Source organism: Carettochelys insculpta, chromosome 5 (genome assembly GCF_033958435.1).
Source record: "Carettochelys insculpta isolate YL-2023 chromosome 5, ASM3395843v1, whole genome shotgun sequence".
NCBI lineage: Eukaryota > Metazoa > Chordata > Testudines > Carettochelyidae > Carettochelys > Carettochelys insculpta.
In genome coordinates, this window is record NC_134141.1 from 82,898,557 (window position 1) to 82,917,136 (window position 18,580).

At 42.7% G+C, this 18,580-nt stretch overlaps 1 protein-coding gene across 1 annotated transcript in view; it reads left to right on the top strand.

Annotated features, from left to right (window-relative positions):
- The window catches only part of MCCC2 (methylcrotonyl-CoA carboxylase subunit 2), a 78,233-nt gene that overhangs the window by 22,032 nt on the left and 37,621 nt on the right, over window positions 1–18,580 (top strand). Inside the window, exon 7 of the mRNA XM_074995414.1 lies at window positions 11,682–11,795. Coding sequence (XP_074851515.1) covers window positions 11,682–11,795 — 114 coding nt within the window. The remainder of the gene's footprint in view (window positions 1–11,681; window positions 11,796–18,580) is intronic.

Sequence of the window (18,580 nt, forward strand, 5' to 3'; positions counted from 1 at the left end):
CTTTCTTGGCTGAGGGTGTGCCCTCTAATCAAGAGGGACAGCTTTCTCCAGTGGAAGCTATTTATATTTGGATTCTCAGGGAGATGGAGCTTTAGCTCAGTATTCTGATCCAGGTGGTGAAGTTGGAAGAGAACGTTTACGTCTGGCATTTGGTGGGTAGTGACCAGGAGTACCATATTGCCTTTGCTGTTTTCCCTGCTTAGCAGTCAGTGTCTCTTTGTTGTGATAATGAAGTAAAAAATGTTATCCCAGTTTTACAAAGGGAAATCCATTTCTTTGAGAACAGTGAGTTCTTCTGTAAGTGAAGATGAGGCCTTATCCAGCCTTCAGTTCCAGCGTATGTGTGCGTGGGCACAAAACTGAAGCAGAACCTTGGCTGTGAATTACAAAGAAGTTTATCTTAGGAAAAAATGGACTAATTTAAATTCAGTCCTTTGTCTTTAACTCCAGGGGTCCAAGAATCTGTGTGAACCAACTTGCACAACATTTTAGAGAAGTAACAGAGAGGGAGCCGTGCTAGTCTGTATACTATCAAAACAAAAAAGCAGTCCAGTAGCACTTTGAAGACTAACAAAATAATTTATTAGGTGATGAGACCAGAGCCAGACCAGAACAGACTCAATATTTAAGGCACAGAGAACCAAAAACAGTAAGCAACGTGGACAAATCAGAAAAAAAATTATCAAGGTGAGCAAATCAGAGAGTGGTGGGGGAGGGGAGTCAAGAATTAGATTAAGCCAAGTATGCAAACGAACCCCTATAGTGACTCAGAAAATTTCCATCCCACGTGGGTTAACACATGGTTTGAACTGGGATGGAAATTTTCTGAGTCACTATAGGGGCTCATTTGCATACTTGGCTTAATCTGATTCTTGACTCTCCCCCCGCTCTCTGATTTGCTCACCTTGATAACTTTTTTCTGATTTGTCCACCTTGATTACTGTCTTTGGTTCTCTGTGCCTTAAATATTGAGTCTGTTCTGGTATGGCTATGGTCTGAAGAAGACGGTCTGTCCCATGAAAGCTCACCTAATAAGTTATTTCGTTAGTCTTTAAAGTGCTACTTGACTGCTTTTTTGTTTTAACATTTTGGAGAGGTGGTGGAGGAGTTATGAATCACACAGTTCTCTCGTGAACTCATTTCTGATTGAACTTGGAGGAGCTCACTCAGCTCTACCAAGGTATAATGAGGAATGTAGTCAGCTACTGGTCTTGATTTTAGAACGTTAAGGCCGTGTCTACGCTAGCAAGTCCTTTTGGAAAATCTGACTGTCTTCTGAAAGAGCGAGCAGAGCATCTACGCACAAAATATACTCTTTCTATTTCTTTTCAAAAGAACACAGCGCTTCTTCTGGAGGCCCTCTTCCTTACCCAAATGAGGAAGAGCACCTTTTTGCAAAAGATTCTTTCTGAAAAAAGTGTGTGTAGATGCTCCGGAAGCTGTTTGTTCGAAAGAGCAGTCCTCATAGTGTTGAATTTTTCCATCTCTGGACTGTTCTTTTGCAAGAGTGGGGGCTGCACGGGTGCTCTCTTTTGAAAGAGCACGTTGCTCTTTTGACCTGCTTTTTTGTTTGTGGACACGGTCTTTTGAAAGAAGATCTTCCTGTGGAGGTCTTCCGGAAAATCATCCTTCAAAAGATCTCTGTAGTGTAAAGGCAGCCTAAATGTGGTGATATTCTTCAAGTTAGTAAGTTTTGCTTTCTGCAACTTGAGCTGTATTCTCCTCCTGTACTCCTACATGTCATAGTTGCTGTGTACTTCCTCTGTGGAAAACAGGGCAGAGAGAGCCTCTGGCACATTTTTCTTGTAGACATAACTGGTGTTCCTCCACTTTATTGGAATAACATGAGTCAATAGTTACACTGTTGTTGTTCTGAATCAATGAGTGATTTGTTTGGAGGAGTTTTAACTTACATCATTCTTACTATTGGGTTCCTTGTATTCCTTGAAAGAGATTAGAAAGCTTTTAGGGAGCATAGAAAAAGTCAACAAACATGGGAGAATGAGAATGCTGTGGAAAGTGGTATGATCATCTTATGTAGATGGACTACTTAGTATTATGCAGTGTGTATGCTGAGTGCGACACAGCTGTAGTACTATAATTATACCATGGTAATGCTAAGTGTAGGTGCACAGCAGTGGTGGAAGGTGTTTTTCCCTCATTGTAAGAACTCTACCTCCTTACAAAGCATTCTTCCATTGCCCTGCTGGCTTCTACATTGACATTACGTTGGCATAGCTGCAGTGCTCAGGGGTGTGAGCTTTTCACATGCCTGAGTGCTGTAGCTATGTCGATTTAAGTTGTAAATATAGACTACATCTCAGTCATTGGACGCCTAGATGATGAGAACCAAAGTGATTCCAGTCAGTATCCATCAGAAGCATTGTAGTCTGAAGTTAGTGCCTCAAAAATGGAAAAGTTCAAAGCAAGAAAAACAGGGCTAGAGAAGTCTTGATTCTTCAGCAGCATCCTGTGGATCCTTTTAAAATCTTTTAAAGTAGTGTTCAGTATTTTACTTAATACTCTGAAGTAATATTGAAATGTCAGCTAACACTTAAATATATTCAAAATATAAAACATATGGCATTAGTTTTTTTTTAATAGTTTGACTATTATATGGAGTCAAAATAGAGGAAACATTGGTTTAATATAAGCAAAACCTTGAATGCAGGGTCAAAATGTGTCTGTCCCTCTTTTTAATGTGGCAATGATGATAGATTTCTGAAAGTGTTTGCAGTGGGGAAGAAAAGTGGAAAACATTTTTACTACAGCTCTTATTAGATTTTATGTCAAGACCTCTTTGCTTTCTCTGAAAGCTTTTTTTATCCTTTATCTTATTTCAATGGATACTGTTTCTGTTTTGAAAATCTGTTAATACGTAGCGGTGATTTGGATTATCTTCCTTGTTTGACAAGACATTTTCTTAGACTTGTCTTGAGGAAATAGGTTGGTAGATTATTTTTCTAACCACGTTAATCATTTTGACCTGGGAGCTCATTACGTTTGTCTTGATGTCCATGGTTGGTAGTGTCAGTTCTAAAAAAGTTGTGTTCTGCAGAAAATTAGACTGTTGCTGCTATTGGAATTTAATCTAATTTTGGTGACACTAGAACAGAATCTTATTCTACTTGATTATTCTTATTACTCTTTGACTGAAATGAATCCAGAGAGGATGCATGTTGAATACACGCAGTTACTAATTAAGATAATTTATTTTTGAACTTGTTTGCTATTCTGAATGCCACTTTCAGCAATCATGGCTTTTCCTTTCTAAGTTAAATTAAAAAAAAATCCACCTGCTATGAAACAATATACTTTCAAATTTCTTGGCAAAGCACTATGACCAACTAGATTTGTGGCTCTTTCTCAACTTAGGCTAGACTAGAGCAATCTGTTGACATAAGTATCTTCCGACAAAACATTTGTCGACAGATCGTGGCCAGACTGTGAAGCAGGTCAAAAAAGAATTTGTTCTGTTGACAGAGAACATGGCCAGACTGCCAGGCTGCTCTCTCAACAGAACGACCACCAGAATCCTGTCCAACAGGGTCACATAGCCAGCAATCCCTTCCAGGAGCCTCAGCAGGAGATGCTCTTAAAGTGCACCCCCCAACACCTGTTCCCTGCCCATGCTGAGGCTTGTCTACCTCCACAAGGTACAGCACAGGTGCTACATCAGGGCATCAATGCTCCCTGAGAAAAACAGCATTTTCCAGCTAGTCATGGTGCCAGAGCAGGCCCCAGGCTCGTTATGGCCCAACCCAGAAGTGCTTCAGCATCTGCTGCACCTCATCACAGCTGTCATCCTCATCCTCAGGTAGGGAGAGCCTTGCACCACCTTTGAGGAGCACACCTTTGCTGCCGCATGGGCCCACTGTGCTCACCTCCCTGGATGCACAGGTGGATCTGGAGGCACAATACCAGTTCCGACTGGTGGGACCATCTGGTCATGGGGCAATGGGATGACCAGCAGTGGCTCCAGAACATCTGCATGCAGAAGGACATGTTCCTGGAGCTCTGTGCCTGGCTCGGCCCCACCATCCAGAGACAGAACACCTGGTTGCTGCCTGCCATCCCCTGTGGAGAAGCAGGTCACAATCACCCTCTGGAAGCTCACCAGCCCCAACATCTACCACTCCATGGGAAACCAGTTCAGTGTGGCGGAGTCCACCGCTGGGGCCCTCTTCATGGAGGTAAAGTACTCCTGGGCTGCCATGCCTGCACAGGGGTGGGAGGGGAGGGTGTCCAGCCCAAGGAGGACCCTTGGGAAGCAGGACCAGGAGGGTAAGCAGTGGGATTGGGGTGCGGGGGAAGCCCTGTCTCTAGGGGATGATGCCTTTCCACCCTCACATAGCCTTGCTGGTGGGGGGTGGTAGGGTGGTTCAGCTGGGCTGGGATGCAGGTGGAGTGTGCCTTAGGCAGCCTCAAGGCACGCTTTAGGTGCTTCTTCACCTGTCCAGATGTGGGGGAACACAGCGTCCCCTAATTTGCGGCCGCGTGTTGTGCCCTCCTCAACACAGCGGAGAGAAAGGGGGAGGTCTTCCTCCTGGGGTGGAAAGCAGGTACTGGCTCATGGATGTGAGCAGCTGGGTGTAGCTCCAATCTGCCAGGCACACTGGAAGGGGCTGTGGAGCCACAAGGCCCCTGAGGGAGAGCTTATACTGTGGCGCTCAGTAACCTTCCCCAGTGTCCCCCCAGTGGGGACCTAGGGACTGCACCCTTACCCGTCCCCACCATTATCCACCCTTTCATCCACTCACCCCTCCTGGACCCCTGCCCAATGAAAAGGGGCACGGGATTGGTTATTAAACAAGGAGGAAAGAAGGTGAGTCATCTACATGACCCAGCCCCCAAGGCCCAGTGCCCCACTGTGAGCAGCAACCAAAGCCCGCTGGGCCATGGAATGGGGTTGTCCTGGGAGCACTGGCATTTGTGGCCTGCACAGTGGACCCTGCCACACGGAGACTGTGCAGTGCCTCTCCTACTCAATGGGCTAGCAGCCAAGGGCGATGTCTGGTCACAGAGGGGTCCCTGCATGGGTGGCAGGTGAGCTGGAAGCAGCCTGGCCCTCCCTGGGCTCCCCCGTCACACATCTGGCTTTCAGCACTGTCCTCAGATGTGGGTGATGCTTCCCACCTATGGGCATGCCCTTGTACCAGAAATAGCAGTCGTCGGTGGTGTGTCTGGGGTCAGACCAGCACTCATGTGGCTAGGCTTCTTCCAGCCATGGCAGGTGCTGGCAGGCCTCCCCACCAGTCCTACCCCTGGGGCCTGGGGCTCGTCCAGCCTCCTGTGAGGCTGGCAACAGGCTGGCTCCCATACCCGGGGCCTTCCTGCTGGGTTCAGGTGGGACACATTACCTTGCGCATGGTTCCATGTGCCGGGACCTTAGAGCAAGGTCCCAGATGAGCTGGGAGAGTGACACTCACAGCACACCCTGTCTGTGCCTACCTTCCACTCCCTGGGGTGTGCAACATGCAGGGTACTTATTGGAGGGCCTCTTGCGCAGCTCTGGGGGCACCCTGGAAGTGGCCTGGCTGGAGGGGGCTGATTCCAGGGTGTTCCTGCTGGCCTTGAACCCCCTGTCAGCCTCTGACTACAGCGGGGGTTGGGTCCTGGGGTGCTGCTCCTCTTCGTCCTGGGGCTCTGGCTGTAGCAGGAAGCAAGGTATTCTCCATGAGGTCAATGAAGGCAGATGAAGGGGACATGTCATCTGCCCAGATCTCCTGGCACCCTGGGCCTGGGTGTAGCCCTGGTGGAGTTCCTTCACCTTTGCCCAAACCTGTTCCATGGTGCGGGAGGGGTGGCCCCATGCTGCCAGGATGGTGGCGAGCTGGGCATATGCACAGGCATTTCTTCTCTTGTCTTTGAGGTTGAGGAGAGTCTGTTCCTTGCCCCACATGTCTAACAGGTCCTGGACCTCAGTCCTGGTCCAGGAGGGGACCTGCCTTTTAGACACCAAGATGGATCCTGTGAGCCCTCGGACTGCTCCCTGGAAGGACTGCGGGGTCACAAAGGGCCTGGCTCTCTTCCATCTCAGCAAGGTCTGCAGATTGGAGTGGCTCTGCGGGCATAGGGAAGAGCAGCATGCTGCTGGTCTGCTTCCATGCTCTCAGCTTCCTGCTGTGGGGTTTCCAGAGCTCCCTCCTCCTTTAAGAATGGCTGGAGGCGGGGACAATAGAGCTCTGCTTCCTGTGGACACGGTGTCCCCCAGATAAACTGTGCGGCATCCTGGAGGCCTTTTGTGTCTACAGAAGACCCCCCTGGAACATCCAGACTGGCTTTCTGTTGACAGAGTCGGTCTGCCTCATGGGAGGATGGCAGAACGTTGTAAACAAAAGTGGTACGTTCTGTTGATTTATTGTCAACAGAATGCCTGGCAAATGTAGACACTCTGGGGTTTTGTCAACAAAGTGCCGGTTTTGTGAGAAAACTTTCTAGTGTAGACATAACCTCATTGTGGTTAGACAGACAAAACTTTCTTTTGGGCAATAAAGAGCATCCTCAAAAATAGGTTTTTAGCTCACATGTTGCCTTCACTTTCTTGCAACACTGGTACCTCTCTTGACACTGATGTCACAGTAGGATCCAAATTGTTCTCCTAGATTCATAGTTTTTTAAGGGTAGAAGGTTCTACTACAATCAGGGCCCTCTGTACACCAAAGGGCATCCCAAATTAGGAGTGTCTTCTGGACTTCTCATTCCGTTTGTTAAACTTTTGACCACCTTATTGTGTTTGTAGCCCATTTCATGACGTTACATGCCTGAGTTATCCATGTCTTACAAGACAATACATTTGCATGCTAGAATTGTAGATCTGTCTTTATTCATGCCATATAGAAGCAAATAATATTTCCTCTAAGCTTATAGAAACATTTAAATGTGAAGAATAACTGAATGTACTAACATTAAGAAATTGAACGGTGGACCAATATTAAATAGTATTGCAGTAACTTAAGCCTTAGAATGTTAAACCTTAGTCTGTTTGTTCACAAGGTTACTCTTCTCACCCTTGCGAACTCAAGCACAGCATCAGAGAGAGCCAAAGATGGGTCAACAATGGTTTTAAGCAATAAAATAACAAGCAAGGGCAGCTCTTGTTGGCCAGTGTCAATCAAAGATACATTTTAAAGATCTGAGCTTCGAAAACCTGCTCATCTCTGGCAGCTGTGACCAACAGAATACTCCAAGCTAACGCAACACTATCCACTCATGAGGAAAAGCGTCTTTCAGCTCTCTAATTCATTAATGAAGTAGAATTTGGAATGGAGAATGCTACCTTTGTGGAAATGTGTGATAGATGTCCAATTTGACGGAGGTTATCATCAATAATATTTGAACATTCCCTAGCTGTCAATGTCCATTGAAGATCTGTTCAATGTTCTAATGAGTTTCCTGTCTCCCAGTAGCTTATTAATTAAGGTTGTGCAACCTCAACCACACTCCCTTGTATTCTTTCCATGGTGCTTCATTTTGTACAAAACTTTCATCAGTGGATAATAGAGCAGTGTCGCCAAGCAAGCCAGAAAGGGGTTTCGTGAAATTTTCTTCTTAGCTTCCCATCACCTCACGTCTGCCTTTAAACTAAACTCTCTCTCCTTCCGCTGAGTAGGAGTTTCCTTGAAGACAGGCTCAACGCCTAGAGTTTTGTACTGTTTTTGGCACCATCTTCAAATACATTTGTCTCTGTAGGCCACAAAATCAAGGCAGTTTCTCTACAAATTAGTAGCAAATGCAATGTCTGTCAACTATCAACTGAGTTAGTAATGCCTTGTTTACAGTGTTTCCTTGTAACTGGATACTGTACCAAACCACAATTGAAATGAGAGGTTTAAAGTCAGTGATCTGGTTTGCCAGGGGTTGTGTTGAATTCCAGCCTGGCAATTGTACCCATTCCATTGGGGCATCATAAACCCGCATTACTTGGTACCTCACTGGCTTAATGCTGTCAGTGCAGTTTTCCCAGTTAGTATCCATGTATTGGCTTCATGGTCAGATTTGTAAAGTTGCTTCTGAGGATCTTCCACCTGGTAGTTGATGCTGAAAACAGGACATACATTCTTTGTAATAATCCCAAGAGAGACTTCATCTGAAGAACAGGCATTGGAAAGAACCAGGCTGAGGGAATGGCAGCCTCAGGGCATGAAGAAAGCTCTTGCATTCAGCACAAGATCCTGGGCTGGATACTACTGCTTCTTCCCTTCATGTTGGTGCTTTGTTATAGCCTTGGCTGCAGCAGTCCTGAAGCTTTTGTTTTTATTCAAATGTTCATAAGTAGTTCTGTTACATGGTTTTTAGTTGAGTTGTCTTCTGACCTTATGGCAAGGAAGGCACTTGATAATGTAAGTTGAGAAAGTTTTGAATTGTTTTTGGTGCAGTAATGGACCATAGCTTCCTTACAAACTACTTGATGTAGATACTCTTGCATTACATTGTTGTACTTCCCAAGGGGCTGTACCAAACCAAGGAAATTATTATGTTCAGCCTGTTCTATGTTCCGTTTCAAATATTGTCCCTATCACATTTGCCCCTTGCTGCAAACTAGATTGCAATTCAGCATTTTGCTTCCTATACTGAGCTCTTAAAGGCTTATCTGGAGGAATCTTTTATTTTTTACAGGGGAAAACAGTATTAGGGAGAGCAAATGTCTATGTTCCACCATCTTAGAAAGTGAAAATATGTATTAAGTGTGGTGAAGGAAATCACACTGTTTCTTTTACGGTGTTGCACAGATGGGGGTTTGATAGATATTTCTGGTGTCTCATTTAAGTACATTCTTGATTAGTCTTTCACCCTTGAAGTCTTAAAACACAAGTGTACTTTCACAATTACACAGTAAAACAAGATTCATAATATTGCAACTGGACTCCCACTTCATTTCAGTTTGTTCTTATATCTCCCTGACTAATCTGCTCCTTATACACCTGCAAGGTCGTGACTAACCCTATTCTTGGAAGCTTGAGGCAAATGTAGCTCTTAGAAAGTCTGGAAGGTTTCATGACATTCTACATAAATCCAAAATATTCTAGGAGACGAAGAAAAATGAATATGAAAAACCTGAAACATTTTACTTCAGACCTTCTATTTTCCCCTTTGTTGCTAAAAAACAAAAAGTGTATACTGAACCTGGCAACCTTGACAGTCACTTCGGTTGCCTGCCCCTAAATGTAGTCCTGACTATGATAACATGGTTTGGTCTCTTGCATAATACAAACTTCAGAATTTCACTAAATGGTTTCTGTATGTGGCCTTATAATATTTTATTGAGCAAAAACTTATCTTTTTAGAAAAATATCCAGTCTTGATTTATAGATCTACAGTGATGAAGAATCCACAGCATACCTATGAGCCAATAGTTGTTTACCCCTACTGTTTAAAAAAATGACATCTTATTTCTGCTCTGACTTTGTTTGATTTCAGCTTTCAGCCATTGGTGTTCTTGTGCTTAAGTTTGCTGGGTTACAGAGCCATTGTCTGTCAGAATTTTCTCTCTTTATAGATAATTGTGGATCTTTCACTCAGTCTTCTAAATAGCTTGCACCTCCCACAAAGCCACTGCCATTGCCTTCTTTGTATGCTGCAAGGTTGGCTATTGACACCTGTTCATTTATGTGGTAGGTTAGTGTATGCCTGTATTATGACTGTATCAGTTTCCAAACTCCAGTTTGTTTTTTGAACACCATGGTGATTATAAATTATATTCATGATTGCAGTCGTACTTACTAGTTCAGTTTTTTTTTAACCTCTATACTGTACGGAGATATCCAGAAGGGTTAGCAGAGACTTTGTGTACCTGCTGGCAAAGGGACTTACAAAAAAGTGAAGTTGAGTCATTAATTAACCTATATTCTGCATGGTCTTATCTTGAAATGAAAACAACCTAGAATAACGAGCAGGCTGTCGGCTAGGGAAACCAGTTTTCCTAATGTGGACTTCAGGTGAGCTTATAAGAATGGCTGTACTGGGTCAGACCAAAGGTTCATCTAGCCCAGAATCCTGTGTTCTGACGGTTGGCAGTGCCAGATGCCCCAGAAGGAGTGAACAGAAAAGATAGTCATTAATTTCATTTGGTGACCCCAAGTTCTTGTATTATGACCCTCATCAGATAATTCAATGTTTCATTACAGCAGTCGATATTATATATTGTGGCTTCTGATCCTGTACACTTTCCCATCATAGTGTGAGAGTATGCAGCCATTAAGGCTAACCTATATCAGGATGGGGCTTCTGGTGACAATCTGCAGGCTGTTATGCTATAGTAACGAGCAGCCCCCTGCTTTTTTCCAACTCAAGCAACAGCTGGTGTATTGAATACTGATTAATCAATCCAACATGGTACCATTATCTAGAAATAATTTCTCGTTATGGTTACTGCATGAATGTTACTAGGCTTGTTAATAGGATTGGCTACCAGACGTACAGAATACAGCATAAAATATAGACACTTGAGACAGTGTCTCCTTTGTTATGGTGTCCATGTCATTTGTGTTTTTCTGCATGCATTCCACCCACCCCTCAATCCCTCCACTTTGTAGAATTAATTAAACATTACTGCTTGAAACTCCCTTTGCATGGTTTAAGCTGTGAAGGCAGGAGAGTTTTAACTTTGGCTTGTTTAATCATTTGGACCAGATTTCTACCTGGTATACTGTTGGGCTGGCCTTTTTTTACAATGTTTACTGGGCCTTCCTATTTAATACCCAAGGAATGATCTTGTTCTGCTAATTTCTGATTCAGCACCTGGTCTCCAGCCTTCCATTCATCAAGCTTGTTTACCAAGGCCAGATTTTTATGTTTTTTTAATGTTAACATGCAGTTGTTCTGCTACTTTCTACTTGTTTTCTGATAATGGGGATTGCATCCACTGGTTATTTAGCACAGTAGCATACAGTTAGTTTGTTCACTTGAGGATGGGGGTCAGGGGTGTCTCCCACAATGTGGAAACTTTGCTAAATGCTTAGTATTTTACACAGCTCCTGCATAGTTTTTCCAGTGGAATGTGGGCTTGGGTCTGAATTGATTTCCTTGGGCAGCCCTCCTGGCTAAACACTACATTAAACATTGCTGGGCTGTAGCCAAAGCTGTGTTAGTCTTTATTAGGATGGCTTCTTTCCATTTTGTAAAGAGAGCTACAATTACCGCACTATCCTTGTTGTTCCTTGGGCCAACTGGTAGGGGTCCAGTATAGTCTGTCTGTAAACCCTCTCCCACCCTAGCCTTTGACCCTCAGTGCTGTGGGGAGCTTTGGGACCTTTTTGCACCTGAGAGTCTGTACTGACCAAAGCAAATTGCAAGCAATTGTTTCACCACCATCTTACACTTTAGGTACTTAAGCCTGGGGACTTTGTACTTATCTATATCAGCTCTTCTCAGCTGTTGACTTCAGTGGAGCTATGCTGAGTTTCTTCAGCTGAGAATCTGGTTCTTTGTTTAAATGGCGGAGAAGTGCTCAGATGCTAGGATTATGTGGTGCTAAACATACCTAAAGAGATTCCCTGTTTCTAAAGAAGTGTTAAAAAGCCAAAAATTCTATCTGCTCTATATGGACGTTAAGGATCTCATGTCACTTTTTGTGCATGTTTGCCAAGATCTGTACAATACAGATGAATGGTCATGTGCCGTTTGAATTTCAAAAAGATTTCTCAAATTAATTAATAAATACCTCACTATTTTTCCTTCAGATAGCAGTGGTAATGGGATCCTGTACAGCGGGAGGAGCATATGTGCCTGCCATGGCTGATGAAAGTATAATAGTTGTCAAGCAGGGAACAATTTTCTTGGGAGGCCCTCCATTGGTAAGTGGACATATCTTTTCATCAACATAATTTACAATAATTTCTGTATTTGCATGTCTGAAAATAGTACAACTGTACAAACAACTCGTCCTTTCTCTATGACCTGTTTTGCTCCAAATAAATGAATAACTTAATTAAGATTGGTTTTGACTCTTTGAAATCTTAAGTCTCATACTTGTCTTCAGTAGCAGTAGAACACTACTTGGTCCAGCATACCCAAGAACTCACACTGGTTCTGGACCAGGGGAGGTCAATGCTCATCTTCCCTGGCTGCAAACTCCCTGCTTACAGCCCTGGCTAGGCTCCAGCCACCGGCTTCAGCACCTGGCCCTGGTTTTGCCCCTGCTGATAATCTCCATTCCCAACTGCTGGCCCCCTGCCTCAGGCCTCTGCTCCCACTTCCCAGCCCAGCTCTTTGTTCCAGCAATGTCTGTGGTCCTGCTGTACCATTTTTTTCCACATGAGTGCACCAACCCCAGAGCACCATCGGGGTCCCCATTGTTGGCAGACCAGAGTGACCCAAACTAGAGAGGTTCAACCTGTAGTGTATAAAGGAGATCACGTTAAGTTTTTCATACAGAGGAAATGAACTATCCTGGGAAAAGCACTTTTTTGCCATTATACTTTAGGTCTTATACTGGTGTAAGTATGCTAATCAAGTAAAATAATAATAAAAAATTCAGAACTCTGATACACTTTTGCTCATATAAATTTTAATTGTAGGCCAGGCCTCACACACACAATTCTACTTCCAATTGACTGCAAAGGCAAGTTAGAAAAGAAGTTAAGATGTGTTGTGCACTGAATATTGAATGTTAAAAATCAATAAGATATAATTATTTAAAATGGGAATAAGGTAGACTCCCCACACTACAAGAGGGACTGGAAATATAGAACACTACAAACAACAAAAGATGAAATCTTGGCCTCATTGAAATCAGTAAGGCTTGGTCTACACGGTTCTGCTTTCCCGGCAGGTCCATGCTGATGAGCAGCTTTGAAATTGCAAACGGATGCTCATTAGCATGGTCCCGCAGCTTATTAGCATAGCTGTGCAAGAGCTTGGTCTGGCAACAGAGGGGCTTTTTGCCAGCAGGGACACGTCCATGTGGCCTCTTTGCTGCTGGCATCCTTCTCCACCGACCTTTCGTGGGGCTATGGTAATGAGCTTCAGGAGTATGCAAATGGCACGCCATTTGCAATCCCGAGAAGCTCATTTTGCATAGCTCTGCCGGCAGTGGCTCTGGCTGGAGTGCTGTGTAGACGTAGCCTAAGAGTTTTGCCATTAGGTTCAGGGGGCCAGGATTTCACCCAATGTGTAGGACTTTTAGAACTAAGCTTGTCTACATGGGGAAGCTGAACAGAATAGCTGTTCTGGAATAGCTGCCGATAGGGACATTGTATTCCAGAATAAAAGTCACTTCTTCTGGAATAAATTCCATGTTCAGGAAGCCTTCTAATGTTTCTGCAGTAGTTTATTCTGCTGTAAATTATACCGTTAACCAGACGGATATGGGGAGCAAGTGAAAGTAGCCTAAAATTAGTAGAACCTAATTAATCTCTCAAAAGTGCTTGCATTTGAATATGTGTAAATGGGAATATCTGCTGTTTTATTCTATTGCCAATTACTACCCAATTCATAGAGTGACACGAGTGAGGGACTGTAGTGAGGGTGTTTGCTTGTGTCAGCCAGTTAGGGACCAGGGAACATATAGCAATGTCATTTCTAAGTATAGCTAGATGGAAATAAGATTTTTTTAAATAAAAATTTGACCAGTTCATTGTGTGTGATTCCATAACTTTCTTCCTGCCAGCCCAAAATTAGTGCTACTGGCCATTTTTTTCTCACCTTTTACGGGATTCTGTGTTTAGCTGAATGGCATTTTTCTTGTTCCCACTGTGCAGCCCAGCATTTGAAGCCTTTCCCTTCACTTTAGTTTTATTTAGTCCTATCAGTCAGGTACTTTAGCTTTTTGTAACTTTACTTGATTTGACTCCATAAACGCAGAAGTTTATAACTCTGACTGGGTTCGACATAAGTATATATGTAGTTATTTAGTTGAAATATTTTTTGCTCAATGCCAACTATGCTTTCCAAACCTTTTAGAGCAAAGCTGTAATTGAAATACATGGGTTGGGGGGAAACAAAGGACAAAATCATGTTATTGTTTAGGTTGGAAAAGTCATTTCCTGTTTTTCTTTCAATGGAGATTTTCCAGTTTGAAGAAAAGAAAGTGCTCAGCATAAGCAAATGTAATAATCGATAGCAAATTCTGAGTGACGAAACTGTGCCATTTAGTGCTAATTAATTTGTTGTTCATTTCCTTTTAGAATTTTTTCAGTCACTATGTCATTTTAAATGCATTAACCTAGTCTTTTTTCTTTTTTGTGCTTTGTTTTAATCCCGTTCATCAGATTGGAAGCTTATTAATGATATATAAACTGAGAACTTTCCTCAAAACTAAGAATTTTATGTACATTTATTCCATCTTCTCCTAATTACAATTACAGTCAATTGACCTTTCTCTGACAAAGAAGGGGGACGGTAGCAGATCGATCTAAATTTTAGGAAACAACAGCATGGGATCTCTTTCACAGGAGGCTCCATGACTCCAGCCTCACAGTGGCTATGTCTGCACTTTGATATTTTGAAAGACGTTCTTCTGGAAGATTTCTTCTGAAAAAACTTCTTTCAAAAGATCATGTCCACACACAAAAAAGCATGTTGAAAGATCAATCCGGTCTTTCAGTAGAGAGCATCCACACAGCCCCCACTCTTTCGAAAGAACCGGGCCAGGGATTGAAAATCTGGCACTGTGTGGACTGTTCTTTAGCAAAAAGGGCCCACGGAGCATATACAAGCTCTTTTTTTTTCGAGAGAAGCTTTTGAAAGAAGGCGCTCTTCCTGATCTGGGAGCAGAAGAGGCTTCTGGAAGAAGATCCATGTTCTTTCAATTTCGGCTCAAAAGGGCACATTTTGTGTGTAGATACTCCATGTGTTCTTTTGAAAAAGGGATGGATTTCCTGAAAGAACTTGCTAGTGTAGACACAGCCAGTGAGAATGAACTTTAGAGGTAATCCTGTCGAAAATGCATTTTAAGGGTGACTGGGCCATAAAGTGAGGGGTAAAGGCCGTCTAAGGATTTTTCTCACTATCTATTTTTTTCCACCTAAGAACACAAAGGAAGTAGGCGTATGACTTTGGGAGAAAATCCTGACCTGAAATTTAGTCAGGCCTGTTTCTGTAGGCATGGGGTAAGGATTTGATTTTGAACCAAGTCTAGTCTGAGTTTTAGCACTAGAAAACATACTATCTTGTCACCATTTCAGACTTTAATGCCTTGAATTATAATTACTTAAAAATCTTTGTTGTTAAATTAACCTGTTTGATCGTTTTTTAAATCAAACTAATACCATGCTGCATTCAGATGGAGTTGTTTAGATGACTCCCTTTAAAGTAGCAAACGGTTGGATATTGTTTCCTTATGGAGCAATGGACCTAAAATGCTGGGACTGTCCAGGAAGGGCTGAACAGTGCAAAACATTTGGAGGGACAGTTTGAAACTGAGAATGTGTTGGATTCCCTTAGGCTACGTCTGCACTAGCCAAAACCTTTGAAATGGCCATGCAAATGGCCATTTCGAAGTTTACTAATGAAGCACTGAAATACCTATTCAGCGCCTCATTAGCATGCGGGTGGCCGCGGCACTTCAAAATCGATGTGGCTCGCTGCTGCGTGGCTCGTCCAGAGGGGCTCCTTTTCAAAAGGACCCTGGCTACTTCGAAGTCCCCTTATTCTTTTGAGCAGATGGGAATAAGGGGACTTCGAAGTAGGCGGGGTCCTTTTGAAAAGGAGCCCTATCTGGACGAGCCGCACGGCAGCGAGCTGCGTCAATTTCGAAGTGCTGCGGCCGCCCACGTGCTAATGAGGCGCTGAATATGTATTTCAGCACTTCATTAGTAAACTTCGAAATGGCCATTTGCATGGCCATTTTGAAGTTTTTGGCTAGTGTAGACACAACCTTACAGATATTAACGAATGATGTTAAGGTTGCTGGCAGGCTGCATCTGTATGCAGATACTCAGGATGTGACTGTATGGGGTTTGGCTGTTTGTGAGGAGCCTAGGTTGGGAGCGACAGCACCAAAGCATTGTGAGGCACCCCAGGTTGCAGGCCAGGTGCAGACACAATCCCTCATTGATCCAGAATGCACCCAGGAACTTCCTGAGCCAAAATCTGGTGCTGTCTAACTTGCCAGCTGGGAAGTTGAGAGGAAGGAGCTACAATCACACAGTATAAGATAACTCCCTCTTAGATATCATTTGTCAATTTCTTCTGAGATACTTTATATTGCTTCAGTTTGAGATCAGTGTTACAAGGAACACACATGAAGGGAAAGTGAACTGATGCAAAGGACATTCTGTTGTGTTTACAAGATAGTCTGACCCTGGGGTCCAAAGCCAACACTTCTTGGAAAGATAAGTCCATAACTGCAGGCATATTGCTCTGTAAGAAACCTATCACATAACAGATTTCTGAGGACCGCCAGTCAGTCCTCTGGCAATATTCTTGTCATGATGTCCATCTGTATACCAATAAAGCCACTTGTCAGCTGTGCAGCTGGTAGGTATCTTCCTATTTTTCACTTAGAGTGTTTTCCATCCTCTTTGCCTCCCTGTCTAGTGATGTGCCAGAGCCTGGTGTGCTGACAATGAAACTTCTGTTACATATTTTGTCACGTTTTATGAATTAGGCAGGTGTCTATCGCTTGGATGAGCAAAATCTTCCTCCTGTGATAGAAAGTGGCAGGATTGTACTTCTGGATGAATCCAAACATCCTAAGGGAATATTCTTCATTTAGATGTGAAAAGAGCAGTGATTTTGGCGGAGAGAGCTCTGTCGCATCTTATGAGCAGAGCTGTTAGGCTGGGAGACGGCCTTTCATCTACTCTTGTTCAAACTGTAGCTTCAAAGTCCTCACCTCAACTGATGCACAGTTCAATAGGAGGATATTAAGGGTGCCACAATAACCCTTAAGGATATTTCAGTCCTGCATAGGTAAATTGAATCCATCCTGTTCCTCTAGGGATGATATGCTTTCAATATCCCCTTATGAACTCTGTGAGAGTGAGGAGATGGAGAAAAAATTTATATCTTATCATTATGAATTTTCATTTGAGGAGCCTCCATGCCAGGCAGTTGAATCTTCCCGTGGAGGGTTGTATTATGTTCAGCGTTTTCTTCTCGTTATTGCTCACTCATATAGTAGTTTGAAAGGGAATTGGTTGTCCATCCAGGAAATTCCTAAATTTCTTGTTAAGGGTTTGTTGAATGACACTTTTAAGTAGTATTTTTTTCAGCTCTGGAAGCTATGGTTTTAGAGGGCCCTTCCTGAGAAATGGTGCTCAGAACCAAGATCTTATGAGCCCTGAGCAGATGTAGCGATGGGGAATCTGCTTTTGTGAAGGCTAACATGGTGGGTCCTGGGATGAAAATTCACAGGTACAACAGGATTTTCTTCCTTTTGTCCTAATGTTCATTTGATTTCAATAACATGAAATTCCAATGAGAGGCTTGTTTTATTAAAAGTGCCATTATAATATTAAATTAACTTTCCCACGTAAATTTTTATTTTATATATGTTACAAGATACTGAGATCACAAATTTGAGAAATAGGGGCTCACAATTAGCTTATTAAATCTTTATGTATCCACCTAAAAAGTGACCTTTTAAAACATGCAAACATTCAGCAACTCCCATGGAAGTTAAGATTAATCTGTTAATGTTCAGGTCTGGAATACGCATTTAGCTATAATTAGGTATCCAGTAAATGCTTCGTTTGTCCCATTTTTCTTTTTCTGGCACTTTGGGAGCGAGTAATTGTAGTTATACAGTGAAATTAGTGGTTTATCTTAGCTTTTTACGTTGGTGGTCTAGTATTGTTTGGCAGCATGTGTTTTGCGAGTTTTTCAATGATTTTATAGGCCTTGATTTTATTATAATATTTGTGGAAGTGCAGAGAGTTTTGATGAGTTCTTTTGGCTGTTTATAAATCAAAATAAATACTCAAGAGTAGGAGCTGAAATTGCAAGAAAAACAGCATAAAATGAGAGGGTATGTGTCTGTAGACCATAGAGTTTAAGTGTAAAATGGATTGATTGCAACCATTGTTTGTTGTTTTCTGGTGTATTAAGGATTTTAGTAGTTTGGGGATTTTTTTAAAGGCTTTTCTAATGCTTTGTCTTGGATACATAAAGAAGTCAAGTATGATCTTTCCTCTCTTGGAGGATTTCTTTGATGATTTAGAGATGTGTATGGGAGGCTTTTCGGGACTCTAAAGGATGGGATGAAACTGCTGAATGTTTAACAAGAAGCCTTTTCCTCTAGTTACTGTTTCCTCAGTTCTTTATAAACATAGCATAACTTACCACTACAATCAGGTTTCATTTGCATATTTTCTCTGATGTTATCAACCTCCTGCTTCAACAATCATCTGTATAGTCTTCCAGGAAAGTAGAGTAGAAAGGAACTAAATTTTCCTTCTCCAAACTTTTCAGGCTGCAGTCAACATGAAGAACCAAACAATCACAAACACATTTTATTGTTTTATAGATGGCATTGAAGATGATGAATAGTGACAGAGAGGTAGCCATGTTAGTCCGTACTCCAGCAAAACAAAACAGCAGAAATGTAGCACTTTAAAGACTAACAAAATGATTTATTCGGTGATGAGCTTTCGTGGGACAGACCGACTTCTTCAGATCAATCTGGAAATTGATCTGA